This window comes from Zonotrichia albicollis, chromosome 1 (genome assembly GCF_047830755.1).
Source record: "Zonotrichia albicollis isolate bZonAlb1 chromosome 1, bZonAlb1.hap1, whole genome shotgun sequence".
Taxonomy (NCBI): domain Eukaryota; kingdom Metazoa; phylum Chordata; class Aves; order Passeriformes; family Passerellidae; genus Zonotrichia; species Zonotrichia albicollis.
Window position 1 is genome coordinate 120,371,461 of NC_133819.1, and position 27,219 is coordinate 120,398,679.

Here is a 27,219-nt window from a genome sequence, read left to right on the forward strand (position 1 = left end):
CCAAGATCGAGGCTGTGAAGGCAGAAGAAACTTCCTTTCTTAGTAAACAAGTCTGAAGCTCAGTAGCTCTCCTTTATCCATACGGGATTTCTTTTTACTTTTATTTTAAAGAAGAGCTGAAAGGACATTCTGGGTTGCCTGTTTTTCTACTGTCAGTTTCTTACTTTTTATTTAAAAAACACCTTTCAGAGCCCCTTCTCAGACCGTTTTCCAAACCCAGCAGAATAAGCGAGGGGCAGCCGGGCAGGTCTCCCCTCCCTCGGTCCCCCAGCTCCTTCCTACCTACAGCCGCGCGATTTCACAGCGCCCTCCCCGTCCCGCGGCCCCGCCACCCAGCACCTCCCAGCACGGCGGGTGGGAAGGCGGCTCTGACGGTGGGCTCGGGCCGAGACCCGTTCCAGGCTCCTTCCCGGTAGGAAGCGCCCCCGGCCCGGCTCCGGCTCCGGCTCCGGCCCCGGCTCCGCTCTCCCCTCAGCTCCCGGCCCGCGCGCTCCGCCCGCCCCTGGTTGCCGCGGCAACCGCACGCTAGCGGCCGAGGGGCGGGGCGCTCGCTACCGGCTGCGGCGCGCGCCCCCCTCGGACCAATCAGCGCCCAGGAGAGAGAGAGAAGGGGCGGGGCCTGTTTGCACACGCGGCTTGGCGGGCCGGCTGCGCTGGGGGCCATGTTGGGCGAGTCGGAGAATATCCCAGCGTAGGTCGTCGGGTCCCGGGGTCCCGCTCCTGCACTGGGCACCCCAAAAGTTACACCTTGTGCCTGTCAAAAAATGCGTATTTTATGATTGGCTTTTCGCAAATATTAAAATGGATATTATATGTTTTGTGTTAGAAAACATATAATAGCTGTATTAATTTGCTTAAGTAGTGTGTTAAATATAGTTTTGGGTTATAACAAAATGTTGTAATGTATTAGAAATAATTCATGCTATAAAAGAATGTGTTTTATAAAGATCGTGAAATCCAAACAAGTCTCTGACCACAAGCACCCTGAGAGGCGGATGTCCGTTCAAGCTCTGAAATTCCTGAAGGTGACTAGATAACGATCAGCATTTAGCTCATTCATAGACACACCCAACGCGATGACCACCGGTATCTCGATTCATCAGAAACCGCCTAAGAGCAGTCATCATCCTGATGATAACATCGATCAAGATATCCGAAGTCGCCAGGAACATACCTGTGAATACACAGCTTCACAATCAACGCTGGCTATCAACCAGGAGACGGGCGATTGTCCAGCTCTGCACAGTGAAAGAACCAACTATGAATATGCAGAGTTACAAAAGAAACTTGGACTCCTTCGCCTGGGGCACAATAAACTGTATAAAACATCTGAACGAAGGGGGATTCGATGCGTAGAGGTCAGATCCAGATTCACCCAGCGCCACTCCGGGCTCGACGCTCTCTCTTTGGCTGCGGTGGTTTTGAGGACTGTATTTTGGTTGTGGAAAAAGATAAATTATTTTCGCATTTTTGATAATTTGTCTTTCGATTGATCATTTATAACAATGTTAAAATAGAAACTATGCTATGTAGGATACTTTTTTTCCTAAAGAAAGGACTTGCAGTGAGATAGCAGCCGCAGGACACCTAAATCTTTCAGAGAAAGAGAATTTATTGCTCCATTATCAGGAGGAATGAACTTCTTCCCCCCTCGCTCAGGCAGAATGATGCCGTTAGGATTCAGAGGAAGAAGCTGACTATGACCAGACAGAATCCTTTGTTTGAATGGAATTTATGCATCATGTATGAGATGTATGAATATGCAACAGGTTATTGTTTTTAAGGGTTAATCCTCTGCTAACAGGTGTCCTTTTTGGGGCTTATGCTGCCCAGAAAAAGATACCCGGACATCCATAACTCTTTGTTTCTATTGTCTCATATTGTCCTAATTCAAATTGTCCAAGTTATTATTACTCTAATTATATTACTGTTTTTACAACCATTTTATTACTATTAAACTTTTAAAATTTTACAAACAAGTGATTGGCATTTTCACATGCCTGAGTGCATTGCTCTGATGCTTCCTGAACTCTTATTACCCTTGGTAATACTTGGTACCACTTCCCGAGAGAGCCTGTTCCAGGGCCCAACCACCCTCTGGTTGGAAAACCTTTTCATGATAACCAACCTAATCCTCTTCTGACACAACTTCGGGCCATTCCCTGGACGCCATAGAGAAGAGATCGGTGCATGACCTTGCACTTTCCCTCATGAGGAAATTGTGAAGTGCAATGAGGTCTCCCGTCAGTGTCCTCCAAGCTGAACAGAAAAGGTGACCTCAGCCACTCCTTGTACAGCTTCCTCACTCTCCAGACCCTTCTCTATCCTCCCTCCATGCCCTCCTTTGGACCCTCTGAAACAGCTTCATGTCATTTTTATACTGTTGTACCCAAAACTGCGCACAGGACTGTTGCAAAATGTGGATTATGTAAAAACTTTTTAAAGAATGTTATTTTGTGTTTGATCTTTGTATACTTTCAAGTCCAATCAACAAGGGAGGTTTAACTTGTGAAACAGCAGCTAACAAGCAAACTCTAGGTAATATCTGTGATATCTATGATATCTAGAAGAACAAATTACTTGTTTTTAGAATTACTTTGTTAAAGTGTAGGTCTTGACATGCTTCAATGATCTGAGACCAAGGGGGAGGTTAACAAAGCTTGGGAAAAAGGATCCCGACTGTTACTGGACACAAAGAATGCAGAATTTATGACCTACACAGACATCTGGTAGAACTCTGAAGATAAGAGAATAACTAATAAAGTCAACTCAGCAACTGTGCTGAAATCAGCTCCAACTGAGTGAAAGGTAGTTCCAGCAGGGGGAGATCTGCAGCTTCCAACTCAGAGACCACTGACCCAAAAGAAGAGAAAGATTGGGCATGTGGACTAATTAGCATAAGAAGCAAGAGAGTTGTTAGCCAGTAGTAGAATATTAATTCATAAGGAAACTATGTAACTGTTCGCTAATGAACACTAATTCCTTTCTCTGTTAAACTGTATAAATTGTAAAACACTTTGGTAGTCCGTGTACTTGATTTGTGGAATTCCACCAGGCGCTCAGGCTTGTGCAGTTTTGAAATTAACAATCAATGCTCCTCTGAAGTGTGTTATTATTGGCTCGTTGCACACTGAGTATTGTGGACAACAGCACTCAAGGTGAGGCTGCCCCAGTGCAGAGCAGAGCAGTACAATCCCTTCCCTTGCCTGGCTGGAGATGCTGTGCCCGATGCACCCCAGGACATGGTTGGCCCTCCTGGCTGCCAGGGCACTGCTGGCTCACACTCAGCTTTCTTCAGCCAGGATCCCCAGGTTCCTTTCTGTGGCATTGCCTTCCAGCCTCTCATTCCCAGTCTGTATGTGCATCCAGGGTAGCCCATCCCAGGTGTAGAATCCAGAACTGCCCTTGTTAAACTCCCTGCTGTTGGTGATTGCCCAGCTCTCTAATTTGTCCTAGAAGAAATCTTTGAAATCTGTTAATGCACATGGACTTTGAACAACATCCCCCACACTGCCCACCCCTACAAAGAACTCTTTGTCTTATTAATGTCTTAATGAGGCTATGTGTTTTTAATTCTTGTTAACCAGCAGTTTTTCTGTTTGGTGTTGCCTCTTCTTTCTCCATGTCAGGCTTTTTTTGTGAGCATAGACTACTGGCAAAACCAAGATCATATGGTTCTTCCTTTTCCTCCTACTTGAATTGGAGAAGTTAATAGTTTTATAATAGTTTTATAGTTTGCTATTTGACAGCAAAGTTCTAAAAAAGCCCACATGTTAGAATGTGTTTAATAATTTTTTTTAATGGTGAAGCATTATTCCAATTTGGATTGGTTGGTTGTTGGTTTTGTTTTGTTTAATCAATTATATCACACTTTTTAGTGATATAATTAGTGATGACACAAAAGTGGGAAGAGTGGCTGATACTCCAGTGGGTTGTGCTGCCATGAGGAAGGACTTCAACAGGCTGGAGAAATGAGCCAAGGGGAGCCCAAAGAAGTTCACCAAGGGAAAGAGCAAAGCCTGGCCCATGGGGAGGAACTGCCCCAGGCACAGCAAAGACCAGCTGGAAAGCAGCTTGGCAGAAAATGACACGGAGGTCCTGGTGGACACCAGACTGTCCAGTGTAGCAGCAAGGAAAGCAAATGGTATCCTGGGCTGCCCTAGAGGAATATTGCCAATTGTAGAAGAGGATCATACCCTTTTTATTCAGCAGTGCTGAGGCCACACCTGGAGTGCCAGTGTCCGGCTCTGAGCTCCTCAGTACAAGAGAGACAGGGACATACCAGAGAGAGACCAGTTGAGGGCTGTAAAGATGACTGAACCATCTCTCTTTTAAGGAGGAGTTGAGAGAGCTGGGACTGTCCAGTCTGAAGAAGGTTCAGGGTGTTTGCTTCCAAAGAAACTGAGATTATGACTTCATTTCTCTTATAGGAAAAATGACACAAAATGTTGTTAGGAACAATGTATGAAATATGTCTGAAATAACTTGGTCCAATTAATTTCAATTTGGGTTTTATGTTTTCAAAGGTAGAAAATATAAGATTCTCAAAAACATGGAGCAGAGCAAATAGGGGAATGGGGTTGTGGGGAGTGTCACTCCTTCCTGCTTTGGAGGTTCTTTACACTGTTGTCTGTTCTAGCATGGGCATCCCACAGAGTCAAAGCCTCCTTCAGGCACATCCAGAGGTGTCTGTCTGCTCCACCACAGAATTCCATGGGCTGCAGGGCCACATCGTGACTCACCATGGTCTTCACTAAGAACTGCAGGGGAATCTGTGCCCTGGTGCCTGGTGCTCCTCCTCCTCCTACTCCCACTCCTTCTTCTCTGACCTGGGGCTCTGCAGAATTGTTTCTCTTCCATATTCTCACTTCTGTTTTCTAGCTGCTAGTGTTGCACAAGTTTTTCTCCCCCCTTCTTAAATATGTTATCCTGAGGTGCTACTACCATCAGTGATGGGCTTGGCCTTGGCCAGTAGTGAGCCTGTCTTGGAGCTGGCTGCCATTGGCTCTATCAGACATGAAGGGAACTTCTAGCATCTTCTCACCTAGTATGAAGAAGCCACCCTTGCATCCTACCCCTATTAACTGTCCTGCCAGGTGGATCTGTCCTTTGAGGCTATCAGGGCTCTGGCTGCCAGGGACAGCTGTGAGCTGCAGAGCCAGGGTAGGGCTGGGGGTGTCTGTGATGGGCTTTGGCCCTATGACGTCCTAGGGGATGGGTCACAATGGGGCTGCTTTTCAGGGCCTGGACCAGAGGTAAGCCCATGAGGGGAGGCTGGGCTGGGCGAGAGCTGGGACAGAAATGTGGATTCTCACCCTGCATCAAGAGCCCAAGCCCTGCCAGCCCAGCCTCACCCCTTCTACCTGCTCCCTGCTCCTTCCCAGACCCGCTTGACCCTTTCTCTCCCTCTTCATCCAGGCCATGGCTGCCCGAGTGTTCTTTAAAGTGGTGCGGAACGTCATCATCCATCACCCGTGGATGGTCAACAGGGAGCTGGATGAGGCCACACGCGAGCGCATGCGGCAGCGTGAGGAAATGCTGAGGCAGGAGATGACTCGGCTGCTGCAGGAACTGGAGCAGGATGACATGGCCCAGAGACACCTGCTCCCCACTGCCACTCTGCAGTGGCAGAGCTGGGCTCTGGCTGTCGTTGTGCTCTTGGGGCTGTGGTGGTGGCTTCGATACTTGAGGAATCATAGAATTGTAGAATCCTAGAATGGTTTGGCTGTAGGGACCTCAAAGATCCATTTGATGATCATCTCATTCTAACTCCCCTTCCGTGGGCAGGGACACCTTCTAGTAGACCAGATTAATGCCCCATCCCATCTGACCTTGAACACTTCCAGGGATGAGGCATCCATAACTTCTCTGGGCAGCCATTAACCACTATTCCAGTACCACACCACCCTCACAAAGAAGAATTTTTTCTTAATGGCTAATCCAAAGCTACCCTCCTTCAGCCTAAAGCCATCCCCCCTTGTCCTATCCTCTGTTCTTCTTGTTGGCCTATTTAGGTAGTGGGAGGGTTCTGTAAGGTCTGCCTGGAGCCTCTCCAGGTTGAATGACCCCAGCTCTCTCAGCCTGACTTGATAGGAGAGGTGCTCTAGCCCTGTAATCAACTTAGTGGCCCTCTTCTGAACACATTCCAACAGCTCCAGGCCTTTCTTGTTTTAGGGGCCCCAGACCTGGACATAAGTACTCCAGGTGGGGTCTCACGAGACTGGAAGAATCACCTCCCTCATCCTGCTGGCCACACTTATTTTGATGGAGCCCAGGACACAGTTGAGCTTTCTGGGCTATGAGTGGACACTGCTGAGTCATGTCAGACTTCTTGTCCTTTCTCAGCGCAGCCCATACTTGTGCTTGGGATTGCTCTTACCCGAGTGCATGTGGATCTGGCCTTGTTGAACTTCAGCAAGTTTGCATTGGCCCACCTCTCAAGCCTATCAAGGTCCCTCTGGGTGGTATTCCTCCTGTCCAGCATGTTACCACACCACACAGCTTGGTGTTGTCAATAAACTTGCTGAGGGTACAACTGATCCCATTATCCATGTCACCAACAAAGATGTTAAAGTGACTGGTCCCAAGACCGATATCTGTGGCTATGTAAAGCCCATTCAGCCCTAACACTAATAAATGGGATAAAGTCATGAATGTTTCATGAATGTTTGGCTGCTGCATATTCTATTCCTCAGCTAGCACACTATTTTTAGACAAAAAAGTCTACCATAAAACAAGAAGTTTAATATTGATGCTTGGGACTTTGGCTTCTAAATTTGTACGGAGTACAAATTCATTTTGGATCAACAGTTGTTAGGAATTGTGTTATTCAGACCTCTAAGTGGCAAAATGCTATAAGTATCTATAAAAATGGAGAATTGGCAGTGTTATAATCCTCCTATGCACACTTCATGTGTTTCAACACTGTTGTCTGCAGACCTGAAGCCACCATCTCAAATTCCCATCTCATACCAACATGAACACACAGCATTTTGTTCCCACATCCTAAGAAAAGTGGGGAGGAAAGAATGGGATTTTATATTATTTTGGCTTGAAATGATTTAAATATCATTACAGGAGATAGGTTATTTTCTTGTTTTACTTACATGCAAGATGTCATCGATCACAATATTTTTTCCTAAAGCCAAGAACACTTACACACTGCCCTGCTTTCCCTATTTTCCATGCACAGTACAGTGGTTCTACATTTATTTAGCAACAATACTGAGTCCTCTGCAAAGGTTTGCTGTAAGTTCAGAACAGGAGAAAAGTCTACATTTCATGTTGCCTTCCTTTTGCAAGATTAATTCACATCCTTAGACCTCCTTTTAGAAAGCTAACAAATCATGTTAGAAGAAAAAAGTCTTTAATGGAGGAGCATTGCATTCAAAAGAACATTCAATATTGACAAGATGCCACAGTTCAATTCTTTGGATGATCTTCTGTAGCAGCATAGACAAGAGATCTACACATCTTTTTTCCTGTTAGAAGCAAAACCTGGTGCTCTAGGCAGCCAGACAACTTTGTCAAATGATTTCAGAGATAAATGAAAGGCTTTAATGTTTATGAGGAGTAAACTAATACCTTGAAATTATTGTAATTAAAAAACCCCAAAACACAACAACAAAACATAAGGGAGGAAAGAGAAAGTTCAACTATCTTTAAAGAGACTGCCTTTCAATAGAGCAAGTTCAGTCTGAAGTTAAGATCTGTATTTGTATCATTTGATCCTTCTAGAACTTCACATAAGGTAAAAGTTTTTATCCTATTAAACCATGATTGCCTGGGTACAGCTCCTATAACCTCACAAGTCGTTAAGTTTCTCAAGTCTGCTTTGCGCAACCCAACCAGTATGCAGGCTGGGGCAAGCAAAACTCTTAACTTAAAACAAGGAAGTTGAAGTTTTAGAGGGCTGATTCTATTTATGCAATGTACTACAACAGCTAATTTCACACTGAGATGGACAAACCTCTCCAAAGCATCTGCACTACACACTTACATGATCAGAACAATTAAGCAACTGGGATTGAAGCACCTCCAGTCACCAAAGACAATGAAGTGGCATCTCCGATCTGCAGCATCAAAATCTGTTGGAGCCTGGAAACAAAGGTGAAATCATTAGAAAAATATTTGTTAGGACAAACATTTTATCTTCGTAGTGTTTTTATTTTTTCTTTTAACAAACATTGTATCTTACCTCCAGCAGAGATGGCAATGTAGATTTGGGAAATGCAAAATCCTGTTTCCAACATCAAGTTTTCACCATAGAGGAAATAACAGTTTGGCAAATTTTGTAATGAAGTTTAACAGATGAATCAACAATAGAAAGAAAAAAATTATGATATGCTGCTATGATTCAGAAACAGTCCAAAGATATACTGGCATCTCAGCATTATTTTGTCAAACATTGTATAGATATCTGAGTACTCACACAGTCATTCTTTATTCTTAAATAGTGTAAAATGTTATTTATGTGTTATTTGTCCCCAGCTGATGATTTACATAAATATTTGTGTTAAACCATTTTTGCTACTCTCAGAGTTTTACCTAGATGTCCTAAGAAGAATTTTTAAAGTGGAAAAGGAAGAATTCCACACAAACTTAGAAATATGAGGACCTAGTTTGGAGCTTGTATCACCATATAAAATACATCTTGTTTAAGCTGAAACAGTATCTGCCATTTTCTCTAGTTAGATCTTTGTAGAACTCAGACTGAAAATGCCTCCCTTAGTAACAGATTTAAAATATAAGCTTAATTCTAACCTCAAATGATGTGAATGCAACTTGTCTTCAGCTGGAGAAGAAAGTTCAGATGGTTGTAATTACTAAAGATTGCATGCCATTAGATGCAGGCATATAAATTAATTTCCTTTTATAATAAAGTAATGCCACTGCAGTTGCACATAAGCCCTAAGGTAATCTGGGCTAGAGCAAACAGAAATTCACACAGGAAATGATGGACAAATTTACATAGGGGTTGAATACGTGTTTCAGCTGAAAATGAAGAGTTCTAAACACAATACATTCATAATCCCTCAAAGAGCTTAGCCATTTCCTATCTGTGGTCATCTGAAGAGAAAAACTGTGCAGAACAGATTAAACATTCTTTGCTAACAACATTGTTACAAATTGTTATTTAAGGTGGTAATGTCTGACAAACTAGAGATGTTATGTTAGTGCATATAAACCCAGTAATACTTACATATGCTTTATCAACTACATTTTAAAAAGGCTAATGATCAATCTTCTTATTTTATAGAGGGAAACAGACACTAGCTCTGGCAAAAATGCCTTGCTAAAGTTTATGCACTCCTGGTTTTCGAAAAGCCAGGAAGAAAAGCCCATTCTCCTGAGATGCAGTCCTGTGACCTATCCACTGGACCATACTACTTCCCAGAATACTGTAGTTTTCAGAAAGTCCTCTATGAAGCAATTTTTCATAATTAAAAACAAACCAGACGTCACAGCAAATATTTCATATGCCAGAGGTTTCATCTGAGGGTCAAAATTAACTTTCCTAAATTACATATTTCCTTGTGGATATTATTCTGAGGCTCTGCAAAGTAAAACTACAGCTCATAAAAATACACCCTGAGGAACAAGATACTTCATTAATTCCTTAAAGGTTTAGCATAATTGTTTTTAACTCAAGAAAAATCTTTCAACTAACTGGATACTCTCTGATGTCAGTTCTTCAAGACTTGACACACAAAAAAAGTTCTATGTGCATGCAATTAATCTTATATTTTATCACCTCATATTTTAATAATTTTCAACTCTTAGGGACTTGTACTTTAAAATTATGCTATCTCAGCTGTGTAGTATTTACATTTTTCTGGCCTATTACTTTTAAAGTATTTGTTTTTATCTTTTTATCTTAACCTAGTTAATGGTATGATATACAAAATACCTTATGATGGGATTTCAGTAAATACTTTAAATATAATAGTGTAATTAAGATTGGAAAGATCATTGCCCTAGCACTGCCAAGTCCACAACTAAACCATGTCCCTAAGTGCCACAGATATATGTCTTTTAAATACCTGCAGTGATGGTGACTCAACCACTTCCCTGGGAAGCCAGTTCCAGTGCTTGATCCCTCTCAGTGAGAAATTTTAGTGGTAAAATGAGAGTCCAGTTCTGATTTGGAATTTTTGGGGCACAGCCATAAAAATAGATTAAATAAATAGCATATTTATCAAAGAGAAAGTAACATACCAAGCTTATTTCAAAACACTGAGAGAAAATAAAAAACCCCACAAAATTTAGCAAAAGGGAGAAAATAAGTAAGATGATTAATGTTTAATTATATTTACTATATTTTTAACCTCATAAACAAAATAGTAACATGTCAGCAATTAGCTTTACAGCTTGTATTCCTCAACTTTTCATAATCAACATTAACTAATAACTGGCATTACAGTTCATAATAAATGGAGGACTACTGCAGAAACACTGCATGTCCTGGGGCAATGTACTATGCTGTGCGGGAGTGATCCTGTACTCAGCTTCAGGGCAACCTTATACTTTCTAAAGCAAATATATCTGTCACACTGAAGTTTCATGAAACACTGGACAAGTTAGGGTAAAATCAAAATATTCAAAACCAGCTGCAGTCAAAACTTTGTAAAGGCACAAGTGATAGAAATGCAAGAACATTATGCTTCATTTACTAAATAACAAGTTTAAGAGAGCTCATTCTATTTAAGCTGAGCACATGTGCCCACTGCCACCAAAGGCAAGGAAAATGAGAGAGTCCTTTGTCAAACAGGGTCTGAACAGGGGTAAGGCAATTTTTTCAAGGAGTACCAAAGATAGATGGTGAACAGAGCTCTTGTAACCAGGTCACAGATGCCTGTTATTCCAGTACTAGAATCAAAGATAATTTATGGAAAGCTCGAGGAATATTTCTTCTGTCCTGGCATGAATGTGAGGTAAGGAACAACTGAAGAACTTGTGACACTCCTCAAAAGCAAAAGCTTAAGGTCAGCCTTTTTATTAGCTTTTTCTGAAGCAAAAATATTTCTTGACTTGAGTGAGGCTGCTTGTTAAAAGTAAAGATTAGAGTTTGTGACAAAACCCAGATACCTGTGGCTAATGGTGCCAGAAAGTTTTTGGGACTGAAACATATTCTAAAATTTGTCTTCCTTCAGTGCACTAAACTTCTTATTTAAAATTCCCCTTTAGTATAAACCTTCAGAAAGGCTCACTCTCCAGCAGATATCTAATGTAAGAGATCTAGGCAAACACTGAACATTTACTAACTCCCATTTTCCCTCACAGTAAGGGCTGAGGTTTTGCAAATCTGTGTGCTTCAGGATACAAGTGGAGCTGCTGGATGCAGCTCATACATATTTAGAAAAAAAAAATGACCCTCATAAATAGCCTGATCACCTAATTAGCTTTTTACAAGCAAGACAAGGGAATGGGGGAGAACTATTTTGCCTCTCCCTAAAATTTTGGTGCACCCTAATATTGAGTACAGTGCAGGTCTGGGCTCTGTGTGTCAAGGTCAAATTAGGAGGTAGGATGTACGGAAAGCAAATAAAATTGTCAAGTGGGTAAAGTGGCAGCTTTATAATGACAACATAAAAAAGCTGAAATGTAACGATTTAGAGAGAAGGCTGAGGTGATGATATGATGAAAGCTAATAAAGGTGGAGGTGAAAGCAAACAAAATTGTTAATCACTCCATGCCATGCTATTAGAACTAGAAATACTCTAGAAAGCTACTAGAGCCATTCAAAACAGGTAAAAAGTGGCCAGGTTCAGGTGCCCTCCCTAGCAGCCCTCCTACAGCTGTCTTGGGAGATGGTCCATCAGCAGGGCATTTCCCATACCCCCTCACCTTCTCTTGCCTAGTTTTGTTTCATGTAGATTGGGGGACAGGACAACAGGAAAACAAGCAGAGAAGCCAGTCTCTCACAGCTGCATTACTCCATGCAGTAAATTTAAAAATGAAAAAAGCAAGAAAAAACATTATGTCTTTTCTCTTGTTTGGTTGCAACAGAAGCCATGCCATTCAATCTTCAGGCAATAAATTAATTTATTTGAGCTGCAATCCCATTCCTTACCGAACATTTTAAGGGGACTTCAAAGTAGCAGATTTGATAGGACAATGAAGCTATGTAGGATATCTGATAGGATAATCTTTGTCCCAGTAATCACAGAATAAAACTGAATGGCTCTGCTTTTAGCGCATTTGCAATAAGGCAAACTAGTGTTCTATCAGGAATTTCAGTGTAGCCCTTTGTATTTGATTGTCACAAATACACATGTATTCCTTTGGATTTTGGTGGTATTAGTATGTATGAATTATTTAAAAATGTAATTTGCATGCATGAGAAAGGTGAGCATACAGGTGTGCTTCAAAAAAGGAAAACCAGAACAGGATATGGAAGAAGTTCAAATACAGTTCAGCATTTTCAGCATTCTGTAAGTTTAGTATGTTGGCAAATACTGTTAGATGAAGAAATTATTTGTGTTCATTAAGATTTTTATTTATTGAAATGTAAAAGGCACTCAGTATTTTGGAATGCATGCCTGTCTCAAAAAAATCTTACCAAAGAGAACCCATTTGTATGTGCTTTAGTACTTACTGCATTACTTCAGCTGTCAGCTACCTGATATGTGGCACTCATTTGCATAAACTGATTTCTAAATAAAAATAGTTGCAAATGGGGAACAATAAATCGATGTATCTGAACAACATGTACTGTTATCAAGGATACCCTCATTACTAATATTTTTGAAGTCTCACAACTGCTTGGTAGAATTAAGGCATCTATCCATGAATGATTCTCCATTGTTAAGGATACACCTGTTTGTGAGTGTAGATGGGGATGACTCCTTTGTGGTAATGATCCTCAGGGCATGGAATTCTGATCTCAGAACTTGGAATAATGCTAACATTAAAAATGGCTGTTCAAAGACAAAGGCTCTGTTCTTCTGGCTCCTGAACACTGCAGAAAGGATCCTATGCAGGCAACAGGTACAGCCCCACTACATGTATAATTTTAAACTGAGTTGTAACACCATATGCTCAGCAAGTAACAAGACAAGTAACTCAACGGACAACTGTTCACACAAGCATTTAAACATCAGCATTCATATTGCTACAGTTTATATAACAACTTGGTATTTTGAAGCCATCTGTGTCTAAAAACATGGTGTGTGAGCCTACATGCAGAAAAATTCAGTTCACTTCTGTCACAAACAAGGACAGTTTAAATACAGTAATAGACTAATAGGAGATGAAACTATTATTTTATATTTTAGGTAGATACAAGATGTGCAAAACTTTTGGATCATGCAAAGAGAATTCTACAAAGTAGCAACAGAGATACCTATTAGGAAATATATCTCACAAAAGCAGGGTGCTTTGTGTAAACACACACTGACTGGGATAATGGCTGTGGGCTCAATTTGAAGTCTCAAAGACCTGTGGAAGAAAATAAAATAAGAAAAGTTCACTGGCAAGGTACACTTGCTTTGTCTTCCTTGAACTTAAAAGGAACTGCTGTGTATTACACACTGTGCTTGTTTGTACAAAACTCTACTAGTGCATTTCCAAGAAAATAAATACCTTATTAAAATACCACAGCTTTCTTCTCCTGACTCCCCACCACCACTATCATGCTGAAAGAAGAATGAAACTGTTCTCCTACCAAATTGCACATCTGATAATTATCTCAAATTTACGAGCTACAATTAAACATATTTTTCTTATACACTTGGATGCTGCTGTTTTAAAACTCTTGATGAACTTCTGCTTCGGAGTATCTGTATTTCCCTGCTGAATTACAAATTTTCATTGTATAACTTGCATCTTAACTTCAAATCCACTGGAATCTGTTTGGATGAAAAGGCCTAAATGAGTAATAGCTATTAAAATTTCCAGACCAAAACAAAAACAAAATCCACATCAAGGCAGAGCTAAGGTTGAAAAGGAGACTCAGTTACTTAAGGTATAAAGCATAATGGCAATTGTATAAAGCATAAATTATCCCAAAAGCAAACATTCCCAAACCCCCAGGAAACTCAGGATTAAAGATGAAAACTTAAAAGGAATCCAAACATCTTGTATTATTGAAATGCAGAATGAAAGCCTCCAAAACAAACTTAGATCAGCCCTGCAGCAGCACCACATTGTAAGCCAGAAATTATGATTAATGCATTTAGTATCTGTGGCCTGAAATTAGCCTAATGCGTATTTCAAAGGTAATTTTTCATTTTGTTCCTTTGTATGCAACAAGTGACTATGACAAGCAATAGAAGGTGAGTTACAGGAGAAGAATAATGGTATATAACCATGTTATGAGTTCCACTGCAGAGCTGGTCAATAGTTGACTATTTAGAAATATAAAATGTCCATCATGAGTGTGAAGCTGTAAGGAAAACACCGCTGTACCACGCATAAATGTTTCATTACTGTGAAAGAAACCATTTCTGGCTGGAGCAGTAAACCTCAATCAGGAAAGGCTCCATTAAATTTAATAACTTGTTGAAAGATAAACAAGTGGGATTCCAATTCTTAAAATTAAGCACAGATATTAAAATCTGAGAAACAAACTTCTTACGTTACATAGGTTACCTATCTAATCTGTGCAGACAGAATTTTTCCACAGAACAATAAGAAAAAGAGAAGATAAACATTTGCCAAAAATATCAAGGCCCAAAACACACATTTAGTTTCAAAATTCTTTTATTGCAGTTGGGTAACAGAGATAAATATCTAAGAGCAAAATCCAGTAAGTCACATTTATTTTCCTTTGGAACAATTCTGCAAACTGGTTTATGATAAAGAACAAAAAGTTGCACTACATTTTGGAACATTTTGTTCTTTAAAACTGGTCAGACAGGTGGGAAATATTAAAGTACTACAAATTAAAGGAATAATTTTCCGCTTCAGCTTCATTTCCAAACTGAACAAGTCCAAGCAAAAGAAACGATGGTATTTTCTGCTTTGGAGATACATATCAACTGGTAATGCACTTCAAGCTATATTAATTTGATTAAAAAGTTTATCCTTAATAACCTGAGACATCAATCCATGTATAGCTTCTATGGTGGTCTTGCAGCTGAAAAACAAGCATAAATTCAATGTTGGACAAAAACTGAACTAAACTGTCATTTTCCTTGAAGATATCCAGCTGTTTTGGAAGTTCAGGGTGCCCATAACCCCATGAATCTTAAAAACTGTCCAGAGAGGAACAGTCACATAGAGCAATTTAGCCATTGTTGCCAATACCTTTTTGTTACTTAAAAAGCAAATGAACTATACACACAGAAACACAGAAATAACAGAAAACTGTCTTGCAATTTATGACATCTTACATTAACAATAGCAAGTGGGCTCTGTGGTCATCTGAACAAAGAAAAAAAAATCCTTAGGGGAATGGAGCTATCAGCTGGTATTATCAATGGTATTATCAATACCTGCAGACTGCTCTCTATCTCCTTTGCCCAAGCCCAGGACAGTAGTGTACAGTAACCATGGTTCCTCTGAGAAACTTTACAGGGAACATTAAAGAAATGTTTATAAAACAAATCAGTTATTGGTCAAATTATGTAATGTGCAAAACTTCAAAGAGCTGAGAGGATTCCTATTGATCCAAGTTTTCCCCAGTGTCTGCCATAGGGCAGTGTAGTGTCAAACTAACAATTAAAACAGACTCCAAAAATGCAAAAGACGAATCAGGACAGAAGGCATGGAGAACAGGGACAAATTAGACAGATAAAGGAATCCTAGGGAAAGCAAGCTGACTTGGAGCACAACTTGGCTGATGCATGTGCTCCCTTAGAAAATGGCTTAGCGATGTGCATGGACAGTACCAGAACTTATCATACAGCCCAGTGGAAGCACCTTGATGCTAATGCTTTACAGCACTGTTTTCCCACAGCAGGTATGTCTAACAATCCTTTAGTGATTTCTGCAGCCTCATTTCTTCAGAGTTATTTAGGGTGACACCAAATTAATTGTCCTGTGTCTGCACAGGCCTTCTACTGTCTTTTCTGTTAGGAAAGATCAGTAAGTGAAGAAAAACATGCATCTCTGAAAGTGTTACACTCAGTTTTGGGAACTATGGTAGCTTTTGTTGCACGGAAAGCAGAATTTTTGACAAAAACAATTCCTTCCAATACCTTACAATTTATAAACTAACTACTGATGAAGACTAAATAAAAACAGAAAAGAAAAATGCCTAGAACTGCTGCAACAAATAATATAGTTGCATGATCAGATAAAGAGCTATTTCTTAGAATAACTGTAAACATGTGAAAGTACGGGGAAAATAAAATGCAGTCAGTTTTATGGGACTCCAGACAGCAATGCAAACTTATCAGCAACTCCCTCCTCTTCATGTCTTTAGTGCATTGCTATTTTATTTCCCTACAGGAACTGGGAGGTATCACTTAACCGGGCTGCTATGAGCTAGCAACAGATTAACTCCACTGCAAATATATTCTGCAAATAAAAGAGGCTAAATGAGTATTAATTTTTATAAAGTCAACCCCCTTGCAACTCGATCATGTTTGTTAGGAAACTTGTAAGAGCTGTTAACTTTGCAGAAAAATAAACAAAGGTGTGTCAGGAGGAGAGAACACCAGGAAACTGTTCTGTTAGCAAGATAAAGTCATGGGGAAGAGGGACAGAAAGCCTCAACATCTGAAAACATGCAAATGCAAATATCCCAGATTTTGTTCAATTTTTGCACTCTGTTCCAAGGGATTCTGCAGAATTGTTTCCTTATTCAATGTAATGACTACATCTCACTCAGAATACTCCTCAGATGAATGCAGGTGAGTCCTGCCTTCTCCACAGAAGGACCTGAGTTTGTACCACCATATAAAGTGCAGTATTTCTTGGTTTTCAAAGTCTGAAATTTGCGAAATACAATGGACTTGAACAACCCAGCTGTATGAGCTGTTGGATACTATTAATCTCTGTTAAAAGATTTTACTTGGAAAAATGGTGACTTTCATGATATAGTCTGAGCACACATATAATTCTTAAGGCTAATGAGAAAGAGATGTGAGTATTACTGAGAAGCAACTTGTGTACTTCAAAGCTCAAAATAAACACAGCTGATCACCAATAAACATAAGGAAAACTGAGGCAAAATATTGCAACTTCTTTGAAATAACTTTGTACACCTAGTGATAAGAAGTTTATTAACTTAGAACAGCAAGTATTTGCTGTCAGGCAGCGTAGCCAAATATAAAGGCCAGAATATCTGTAAGGCACTTCTTAAAAACAAAAAGCAACAAAAAAATCCTAACCTTTTCTTATTTCTTAAAAAAAGATACATTAATTAGAAATATGAAAAAAGGAGTTCATAATTTTTACATTAGTAAAAGTATTAGACAAGTGTAAACTAAACTTACTGGACTGTTAACACTAGTTCTTAAAATCATGTTCTATACCGTGTTTTTACTTACTGTCAGTTTTAACCTGATTAACCACAAAAATGTGTAATTTCTAGTAAAGTAACAATTTTGCTTTAGACAGAAAATATTTTTTTGTTTGTCAAACACTGATGGAATTTTACAGCATTTTTTTGTTTAATAAACCAGAGTTAAATTTATTCCAAATCTCCTAAAATTAAAAATTCATTGAAGGTTTAATAGAGGCAAGATTAACTTTCAAAAACAACTAGTGACATCTGGAGTCTTTCATTTCTATCTATAATGCAATTCTTATCTCTAATCTTCTCAGGTTACAATTACAGGCATGAGAAAAGTTTAAAACTAAATAATACTTTTTACATGAAGAACACATGGATGCGTTATCTTACCTGTCTCTTGTTGCTTTTGCAAGTTTGTCTTCTGATTTCTTGTCATGAGTCTCTAAACCCAGCATGAAACTGCCCCTTCCAAGTTGAGCTTCTGACTGTTCTAATTTTTCAGACAAATCAAAGACTTGGCCAGTGGTATAGTCAGCATTCTTAAGAGAAAGAAAGTAATAAATATTTTGAATTTAAGCTATAAATTCAAGCATTTATACACAAAATAAACCACATTTGAGAAATGTTTTTAAAAGTGTAGTGCTGCATATTTGAATCCATATGTGCAACTGAAGTGATATAGAACATGACTGGTTGATTAAGAGAACAGAAGTTGAACATCTGATAAATGCTCAATCCCTAAAGCCTGAACTGGTTCTTTTTATTACTTTCAACCCATGCCCTAAGTTAAGTAGGAGTAAGTAAAACTCAGTTTTGACCAAGAGAAAAAAAATTGTCTTCTGCAAAGGGAAGGTTTTGATGCTCAGCTGTTACACTGAAGGTGTACCTGCACTGTTTCTGTCGTAACCTAGTTTTAACAGTTCCATTGTTTATTTTTTCTTAAGTGTTTACTTATTAAACGCCATTATTCATTGCAGTGCTCTATAGATACAAGATTAAAAAAGTATTTAAGACAAAATCTCAATGTATAGAGAGAACTCAGTAAAATTAAATGTGTTATTCCCACCTTCTACTTTCACAGAGCAGATATGAGGAACATTTCAGTATTTATGATTAAGAAAACCTTCCCTTCTTGTTTTACTGGACAGATTCTTAATGTGGGGTCTGTATCTATCAGTGTTCTATTAAGCATTTTACAGCAGAGGGCCTGGCTTTCAGACTCATGAATGCACACAGCTGTGGTACTTACAGTGAGCAGACTGGAAGAACTGAGAGTGTTCACCCAGTACTTGTTCCACAACAGCTCAAGCAATTTACGATCCAAAGACGATTTAAAGTACGAGACTTCTAAAGCATAATACCTTTAAAAACAGACATGCAAACAAAAGAAGTGTCCATCTAAAAATGTCTCGCTTGACTGTCACATCCAAAGTACATGCAACTCAAAAAATCCTTAACAATTACATGTATCTTAAAAAATTCAAAGCACTTAAGGTTACTGCCGGTTCCAATCCTCTGTATGATGTTCCGTAACTAATTCATATGTAGATTTAATACATAATCCCCACACAAACTGCTGTGTTCTGTTAAATGAGATTTTAAAGAGTTTTTAAAATTACTCTCTTAACATATTCCATGCTTGGGTTCTTCAATACCGTAATAACTTACAGATGATTGTAGCTTTGCATGTATCACTTCTAACTTCTTGAGAAATGCCTGGTAGCAGTAAATGTTACAAACAGGCAAACAATCTGACATCCTACCACACCTATTTTGAAAGCCAGGCTTTAGTGGTGTTACAAATGAACACTGCCAGTAGTGCAAGAAAAGGAGGTGCACAACACTTGCCCCCACTAACAGCAGTGGGATCACAGTCTCCCCAGTCCTGCTGATCAACAGACATCTGACCCAACAAGGCATCACTACTTAAAAGTGCTCAGAAATCAGCTGCTAAAGCTTTTAACCAGGTTCATCTTTGTCTTTGCAGAGTTCTCCCTTAAAACGTCTCCTGATAAATGCCAGTAACCCTTTTTTCACAAAAACAAGAGTGCTAAAGCAACAGTAACTTCAAGATTTGAAACACTACAAGAAATTTATTTTTCCATACTGAATCACTAACCTAAACACACATTAAAAAAAGTTTTTTTAAGTAGGTTTTTTTGTTACTTACTGTTTACAATGTACACCAAAGTCTTCTATTTTATTGAGTGGAATAGTCTGGTATTCAGAGGGACCTTCATCTGGAGGTTTATAGCCCTAAAAATTTAACAAATGGCAAAAATGACACAGTAATTCTGAGGCTTTTCAAAATGCCTAAACTTTACAAAAAAGTTTCTAGCTTATGCAACTCTAGTTATTTTGTTGGTGGTTTTTTAAATTTTTTTGTCTAGAGAAAATGACATTTCCATGGTAGTCTGAAATTTGGAATTTTCCTGGATCTCAGGACATTTGGCTTTACGAGCTGTACAGGTCATTACATTTGTAGGTTTATCAAAGGAAAGCAGTGGTTATAGTGGAGTTTTTTTCAAATGAGTAGCTATGATTAGATCATTTTTTAGACCAAAGAAAGGGCAAACTTCTTCTTAGGCAGTATTTTTCTACCTGTTCTTGGAAATTTTGAGGGAAGATTTGAGAAGAGGGCAGAAATATCCATGGATATGCCTTAGAGATACCTAAAACTTTCAGTTGCTTGTTTAGCCAAGATGGTGCCATTCACAGCTACTGACTAAGCAAGAACTGCCTGCAGTCCACTGTCAGAACTCCATAAAAATATGCTTCTCATGTGCATTTTCCAGATGTGATTTGGTTTTCAGGTACAGGATTATTCTCCCTGTTCAAAATTCTCTTAGTATTAATCAAGAGATTTTGCCCACAGAAGTGAATATTCTCCTGAATCACAAACTGTTCTAAGATATCTTATGTTTTTGTCAACATAAAAATAATGCCTGGACCTCTCACAATAATTTTTGTTAATTACGAAATTTAATTTTTATTAAGCAATTAATTTTGGTAATTGTTTTATTGGATGCCTGTCTGAAGTTCTTGATGAGTCACTCATAACTAGGTATTTAAAAGATATACCTGAACCTCACTGGACTGAAATTAAATAGCACAGCCAGAAGAATACATGAGGGGATTCCTTTGGAGACCTAGATCTCCAATACTGACGTGATTTCTTAGTTTTAGGCCTAACCCATACTGTTTCATTAATTTTTTTGTACATTAGTTTGTGAAGATTCATAATATTTATTTGAAAAAGTTAAGTAGATAGTTTTGAAGCTTCCTTTTCTAAAATGAAAAGCAAATTACAACATATTAAACATGCTATTAACATTTGGTTTTAGGTCTAAAAAATACACAGAGAACAACTAACATAAAACAATTTTGATGACTACTACCTACAACTATATCCATTAAAAACCAGCTATATGGAGCTACATAATTTCGGGACAGCTCCACAATCTAGACAGTGTAATTGATTTAACACTGCCAAAACTCTAATAAAACCAAAATAAAAGTTAACTTTTATAAATGTAATCCAATATAAAAAGGCATGCAGAAACAAGTGTATGGACACATTTTTCTTTGGAATGAACATTCAGTACAGCACAGCAGACCAAACTCAGACAATCATTTAAAGACAGTTCAGTGTTCACACACTAGATAATTTTAGATAATTTTAGCTATTTACCTTAGGATATGTCCTAAAAGCTCCAAGATTTACTTTTCCTGCAGATATTGTTCTTGTTGGATCAATCTGTAGAAATACAGGAAAACCTCATTACATACATTTTATTATTTATTACAGGCTTAAATCAAGTTTATGGTAATTTTATTTCAGAAATGTAATTCATGCAAATTGTAGTTCTGTCATAAACAGTACTTTTTGTGTTGGTATAAGACTCTCTAAAAAGATGGGAGTATCAGTAACCTTCAGTGAATTATTTTTTAAACTAATTTTCCTTATTTCCTAAGGAAATAACGCTTAAGAACAATACCATAACTGAAACAATGCAGGGAACATGGTCTAGCCAAGCAACACGACTGCTTTGCCCAGTATGTGGCCAGCTAAGCAGAAGGAGTGGCACCAGTTTAAAGCGTGGCTCTAACACCTCCAGCATACAAAGTACACACTGCTAAAATGCTAAGAGACAAAAATCAAAAAATCCAAAAATGATTCCCCTCAACATGCTTTGGTGTGCAGGGTTATCCCCACCAGCCAGTACTTACAACCACTGCTACGAAGGGCTCCTGAAATTGCTGGTTGAGCATCTGGGTACTGACGTCGATGCCCGAGAGCCAGCAGCCGTAGCCGGGGTGACTGTGGTACCAGCCGATGGCATTCTCCAGGCGTCCCACCTAAGAAAGAGCAGGGAAGGGACAGCCCCGGCGTTCAGCTCCGTTCCCAAAGCACCGGCTGCCCTCCAGCGGCACTTCCAGCACGCTGCAAGGCGCGCCAGGATAAACGGGAATTGCCACTCGTGATGAAATATTCCCTAGAAACCAAACGAGTAGCACTGGCATTCTCTGCTACAGCTGCTGCCATGGCACAAAGGCCTTCAAGGAGCCTGGAGTTCCTTCTTCAGTGACGGCTGGAGTACAGAAGAGGTTCCACACAGCTGGATGGTGAGCAGCAGCTGCTCTGCAGGGCTGAGAAATTTCTTAGTGATATAACACAAGTATATCTAACCTCATATAACGTAGGGAACATCAGTAGAGAATTAATTATTTAGTATGGTAACATATCTCGCAGGCATATACTACTAGATTAGTGGTAGGTTTAAAAAATAACTTCAAAGGCATGCTTTCAAACACCAGAAGGGACAGAAATGATTGCCTGGAGACAGGTTTAAAAGCCAAAAGATGAATTTTTGACAACTTTTTATCAGATAAAACCTCAAAATAGGAGTTTCCAAATAATACACCTGGCTATCTCTAAAAATGCTGGAAGAGAAAGGAGCAAAGCCAAAAAACCCCAGGAGAATAAGAATGGGTGTTTACCCATTGAACCAAATTTTTGTAATCATCTCTAAGGAATTGTTTACTGGCTGCTCCAGTAATGATGAGACAGAACACACAAACTGCCTACTTTATTTTTTAACTGGTGAAGAATATAAATATTTTCTTTACAACTCCCATGACACAGACCAACAAAACACTAAAGAATGTGTGTTATTTTTCAAAGCCAAATGATACATTTGAACTACATTAAGATCAGATCCTGTCCATGGAGAATCAACTAAATGAAGCAGCAGCATCTATAAAGCATTTCTATAGGGGGATACATTAACTAGCACCTAATGATAAAAAGAAAAGTATATAGTTCTAAGTGCACTGTTCTAGGAACAAGTGCTTGCTAAAATCAAATATGAAACAGCCAGCATGAAAATTCTGCCAGAGCACCAGGAAAGCTGAGTTATTTTATTTGCACACAAGTTCATTTTTAAAATCGTGAAACCAACTACAGACAAAACAGAACAACATAAACTAGGGGAAAATAAACATTTCCTGTCACATAAGAACTCCTACAGAAACCTGGACTGTTTTAAACATAAGACAGGCTGTTTACAATTTTATGCTATATACTTAGCACTTTGAAATTTGGTATTTCTACCTAAGAATGGGATTCTATGAATATATCTGTATTTAAAGATAGCATTACTGTATTTTTAGGCAAAGACGTCTCTTCAATTTACCTACTTTATGCAACAAGAGTATTAGCATCACAACATTGTTTTCAGAGAAAACAATCTAGATTAAATGAATTATTTCTGTATTTTCTCACAGGGATTAATTATTTTAAAAAGCCCCAGAACATAAATATTTCTGCATTTTGTTTACTCTTTGCTGATGTTATGATTCAGCCTAATGCACATCCATTTCAAGACCTTCAACACTATGTAAGGCTATGAATATAAGTCCAACTCTCCAAAAGAACCCAAATAATCCTCTGTTATATCCACTTAGTATGTAAGGGGCTTCTAATTTTAGCTGGTTTAAAAATCAGTGGGTCAACTGGGTACCAAAACTGTTTGAGCTTGGAGAGTTGAAGTTATTTCAAGTTATAAGTATAGAATTGTCCTGTATTGGAAGAGGCACATCAACAAGTGCCCTTATATGCTGTGCTGGTTTCCACATCAGAGCCAAGTTGTGTTTCTGTTATCCTTCTGCACATGAGAACTTCACTGTATAGCCAGCTTTAACATGAGGTGGATCTCTGAATAGAAAGTGACAAAGACTGGAAACAGACAAGTGAGTCTGTTCATCTAAATTTCCAAATGATAAATATGAATAATTAAGTTGCACTGAAACTTACTTATTCCTTCACAAATATGGGTTTTTTTTAATGGAAAAGAACAGCATGCTATACACTAAGACCTCAGAAGAAGGTAAGAATGTCATAATCCTGATCTACAAATACTAAGTACGTCCAATGCACACATATATTTAATTTTGCATATTGTTTTTAGAAAGAAGTATCAGTTATTTTAGAAACACACTCACACAGCCAGCAGCCTCAGCCATAAAAACACTTCCTCAGCAATGAAAATAACTTACAAAGGGAAGGAGCAAGCACTACTTTTTGTAGGATCATTAAGGTTGGAAAAGACCTCCAAGATCATTGTGTCCAACCTCTGATAACCTACAGCAAGTCAGGGAAATCTGTATGTGACAATGTTTACAGGCCGCTGCGTTCCGTGCTGCTGACATAGTTCTTACTGTCACGTTTGAGGAGAGACAGGACAATGGGGCAGGCACTTTATCACCAGGGGAGGGAGGAAGCCTGCAACCCTCCAGAGATGTTCCTGCAGCTCACCAGACACGGGGAGGGTCGGACACCGCCTGCCAGCTCTCCTTACCTGCTTGGCGTTCTCGATGTAGGCAGCCATGTACTCGTAGGCGGCGGCCTGCGCGTTGACGCGGGTCTCGGTGCCCTCCACGGGCAGCGCGAAGCTGTCCATGATGATCATGGTCTCCCCGTCCACCTTGCCCAGCATGAGCCCCATCACCTCCAGATTGCCGCCGGACCTGGCGTGCATCACCATCTTCAGCAGCGCCAGCGCGGAGATCTTGCAGTACTTGAAGTAATGGTGGCTGCAGCAGCGCAGAGGCCGCAAAAGGCAAGGGAAGGGAAGGCAGAGCCCTCAGATCAGGCCGGTGCTCCCCGCCCAACCCGCCCGCCCGCTCCGCCGCCCCGCTCCCACTCCCACTCACTCCTTGGTCCAGGGCTTGGCCGCCAGGATCTCCTGCTGCTGCTTGCGGTCGTACTTGTAGATCTCGTCAATGCTCTGCGCCTCCTGCATGTTGTTCGCCAGCTCCCAGGTCTTCTGCGCCATGCCGCTCCCGGAGGCGCCGCTCCCCGCCGCCGCCATCGCCCCGCTCCGGGCCCTGGCCCCACAGCCCCTCTCCCGGCCCCGCTCCGCCGCACCGGGCCGCCGGCGGAACCAAGCGCGGAGCGGGGGGACGGACGGACGGTCGGACAGACGGTGGTACGGTCCGCGCAGGCCCGGCGCGGGCGGCGCTGCGCCCCCAGCGGCCGCGCTCGGCTCTGCACGCGGCTGGGCCCGACCCGCTCGCCCCGTGAAGCGGCGCCGCAGAATCCCGACCCCGGCCGGGCCCAGGCCTTTCTCACTATTTATCCATTTTTTTATTGACTTATGCTTTTGCATTACTGTGACCAGTTCGGGGCTGCTCAGTACGAGAGAGACACGGAGCATCTGGAGGGGGTCCAGCGGAGAGCAACAAAGATGTTCAAGGGACGGGAGCATCACTTTCGCGAGGAAAGGCTGAGGAAGCTGGGCCTGCTCAGCCTCGAGAAAGAGACGACTGAGAGGGGGCCTTATCAATATACTTAAGTATCTAAAGTGGGAGGTGTTAAGAGGATGGAGCCAGACTCTGCTGGGAGGTGTCAAGCAATAGGACAAGAGGCAAGAAAACTGATGCACGGGAAACTTCCCCCGAAGACGAGGAAGAACTGCTTTCCTGTGCAGGTGACCGACCACTGGAACAGATTGCCCAGAAAGGTTGTGGAGTCTCCCTCCCTGGCGATACTGAGGAGCCGTCTGGATGCCACCCTGTGCCGTGTGCGCTAGGGTAACCCTGCTTGAGCAGGGAGGTTGTGCCGGGTGACCCGCTCTGGTCCTTTCGAACTGCCATACTCCGGGACGCTGGCAGGCCCGCCCGCCGCCGCCTCCCCTCCCGCTGCTTGTCCCCGCCCGGGAGGAGGCGGCGGCCGGGTCGCGCCGCCCTCCGGGGCAGCGGGGGGCGCTGCGCGGCACCGCCCGCCGGGTTCCGGGGCGGTAGTAACGCGCGGGGCGCCGACGGAGCCGCGGCTGCCGGTACCGGTGAGCGGGCGGCGGGGGCGGCGCGGCGCTCGGGGACCCTCCTCGCAGCCCCGCCGGGCGGTTCCATCGCCCGCATCGCTCACAGCCCGGGGCGGGCGGCGGCGGGAGCGAGGGGATTCGCCGGGCTGCGGGACGGGCTCCGGAGCGGGACGGGGCGGGGGCGCGCCCGGGGCGTACCGCCGGCTCTGGGGGTCCCCGCGGGGGCGGCCGGGCTCGGCTGGGTTCGTCTCGGTTGGGCTCGGCTGGGCTGGTGCCGGCCCTCCGGTGGGGCCGCTTGTTGTGCGGCCGTTGCCTGACAACGGCGCCGCGATCCGGAAAGGGGCCGAGCCCCGAGTGCCGCATCCCCGCCCCGCAGCTGCTCCCCGGGGCGGCGGAGCCTCCGGGAGCGCCCCAGAGCTGCTGTCCGGGAGGGAGGCGAGCGCTGCAGGCCCGGGGAGAGGCGCTTCCCCGAGTTGTGGCTCTTGGAGAAATCAACCTGATCTCCTGGGTCTGAAAGTTTTCGAAATTAGTGTCATTTTGGATCAAACAGCGTGCTCTGAAAAAATAGATAAGGCCTGCAGTGGAGGGAAAGTAACTCGCGAAACTTGTTGCTTGGTTGTTCAGAGGATAGATTGCCTTCCCCATTGCGAAAAATTTGCGTTGTTTTAGTCGAGAGTTTATTATTTGTGAACGGCCAGACCCTGGAATCTGTGCTTTTCCAGCACTGAATTTGAAAGAAAAGTACAGGGAGCATGTCTCTAGCTTATTCTAAATGCCATTCACAAGGGTACAGAAGCAGTCAGTACTGATTCCTTAGGAAGTTTGGGTTAAACTTTAAGCAGTGTTTCTTAATGACACAATTTGTGGCCGTGTAACTTGTAAGTACAGTTACTAAACGTGGCATACAGTTGATCTTTCAAAGCATTTCCCTCCTTTCCGCCCGTGCTGCGGTTCACGTGGATGGGGATTGCCATTTTGCCGGTGCTCCTGATGATGTTTCAATATTATGGTGGCTCAGAAGAGACGAAATCTGCTTGCACGTGCTGATTTTAAATTTTGTGCAGTTTCCCTGAACAATTAGGAAGGGAAAGGAAAGATTAAAATGGAATGCAGTAAACATCGCTTCAGGTGATAAAGTAGCTACACAATACATAGGTAAATAAAGTACATACAATACATATGCACATAGATGTTTTGGATACCTTGAATAGAGAGACATACATTGCTAACTCTCTTTGGGCATGGATCCAATAAAAATCTCGTGTTCAAACTTGACTTACTGTTCTTACTGAATATCTGCATGCTTTCTATTGCTTGGTATGCTTGCTTAAGTTGAAGTCTACCTAGGACTAATTACTTAGAGTTGCTTTTGTGAGAACTTTGACTAAGGAAAAGTGGTTATGAAAGTCTAAAATCTTCTTGAAAGAAAAAAATGTCTAAACCCGTTTTTATGTGACATTTTCAGATAGTACTTGAATATATAGCAGCAAT

General features: G+C 41.3%; 3 protein-coding genes across 10 annotated transcripts in view; 1 reads left to right on the plus strand and 2 right to left on the minus strand.

The window, feature by feature from the left end:
- PPP1R42 (protein phosphatase 1 regulatory subunit 42) overlaps window positions 1-535 on the minus strand; it is a 29,622-nt gene extending 29,087 nt beyond the window's left edge. For 4 of the 5 annotated variants that reach the window (XR_012582765.1, XR_012582764.1, XM_074551917.1 and 1 more), the window contains exon 1: window positions 283-535. The gene's annotated coding sequence lies outside the window, so the exon portion shown is untranslated. The remainder of the gene's footprint in view (window positions 1-282) is intronic. The other variant, XR_012582766.1, reaches the window with a different exon arrangement.
- A 14,150-nt stretch (window positions 536-14,685) lies between these two features.
- COPS5 (COP9 signalosome subunit 5) lies at window positions 14,686-26,106 on the minus strand. The gene is made up of 8 exons (XM_005479354.3): window positions 24,620-26,106; window positions 24,265-24,499; window positions 21,635-21,763; window positions 21,096-21,161; window positions 19,575-19,660; window positions 18,654-18,765; window positions 17,795-17,943; window positions 14,686-15,079 (listed from the first exon to the last, which is right to left on the minus strand). Exons 1-8 carry the CDS (start codon window positions 26,089-26,091, stop codon window positions 14,995-14,997), a joined length of 2,334 nt encoding a protein of 777 aa, XP_005479411.2. The 5' UTR covers window positions 26,092-26,106; the 3' UTR covers window positions 14,686-14,994.
- The window catches only part of CSPP1 (centrosome and spindle pole associated protein 1), a 66,564-nt gene continuing 64,933 nt past the window's right edge, over window positions 25,589-27,219 (plus strand). For all 4 annotated transcript variants that reach the window (XM_014274132.3, XM_014274264.3, XM_014274315.3 and 1 more), the window contains exon 1: window positions 25,589-25,749. The gene's annotated coding sequence lies outside the window, so the exon portion shown is untranslated. The remainder of the gene's footprint in view (window positions 25,750-27,219) is intronic.

Excerpts from the sequence above, each read along its gene's own strand:
- COPS5 (XM_005479354.3), bottom strand. The coding sequence starts at position 26,091 with ATGCGGCACTCGGGGCTCGGCCCCTTTCCGGATCGCGGCGCCGTTGTC. Across the intron at positions 21,764-24,264 it reads ACATCGAGAACGCCAAGCAG|GTGGGACGCCTGGAGAATGC; the intron begins GTAAGGAGAGCT and ends GCTCTTTCTTAG. Across the intron at positions 21,162-21,634 it reads AGCCCTTCGTAGCAGTGGTT|ATTGATCCAACAAGAACAAT; the intron begins GTAAGTACTGGC and ends GTATTTCTACAG.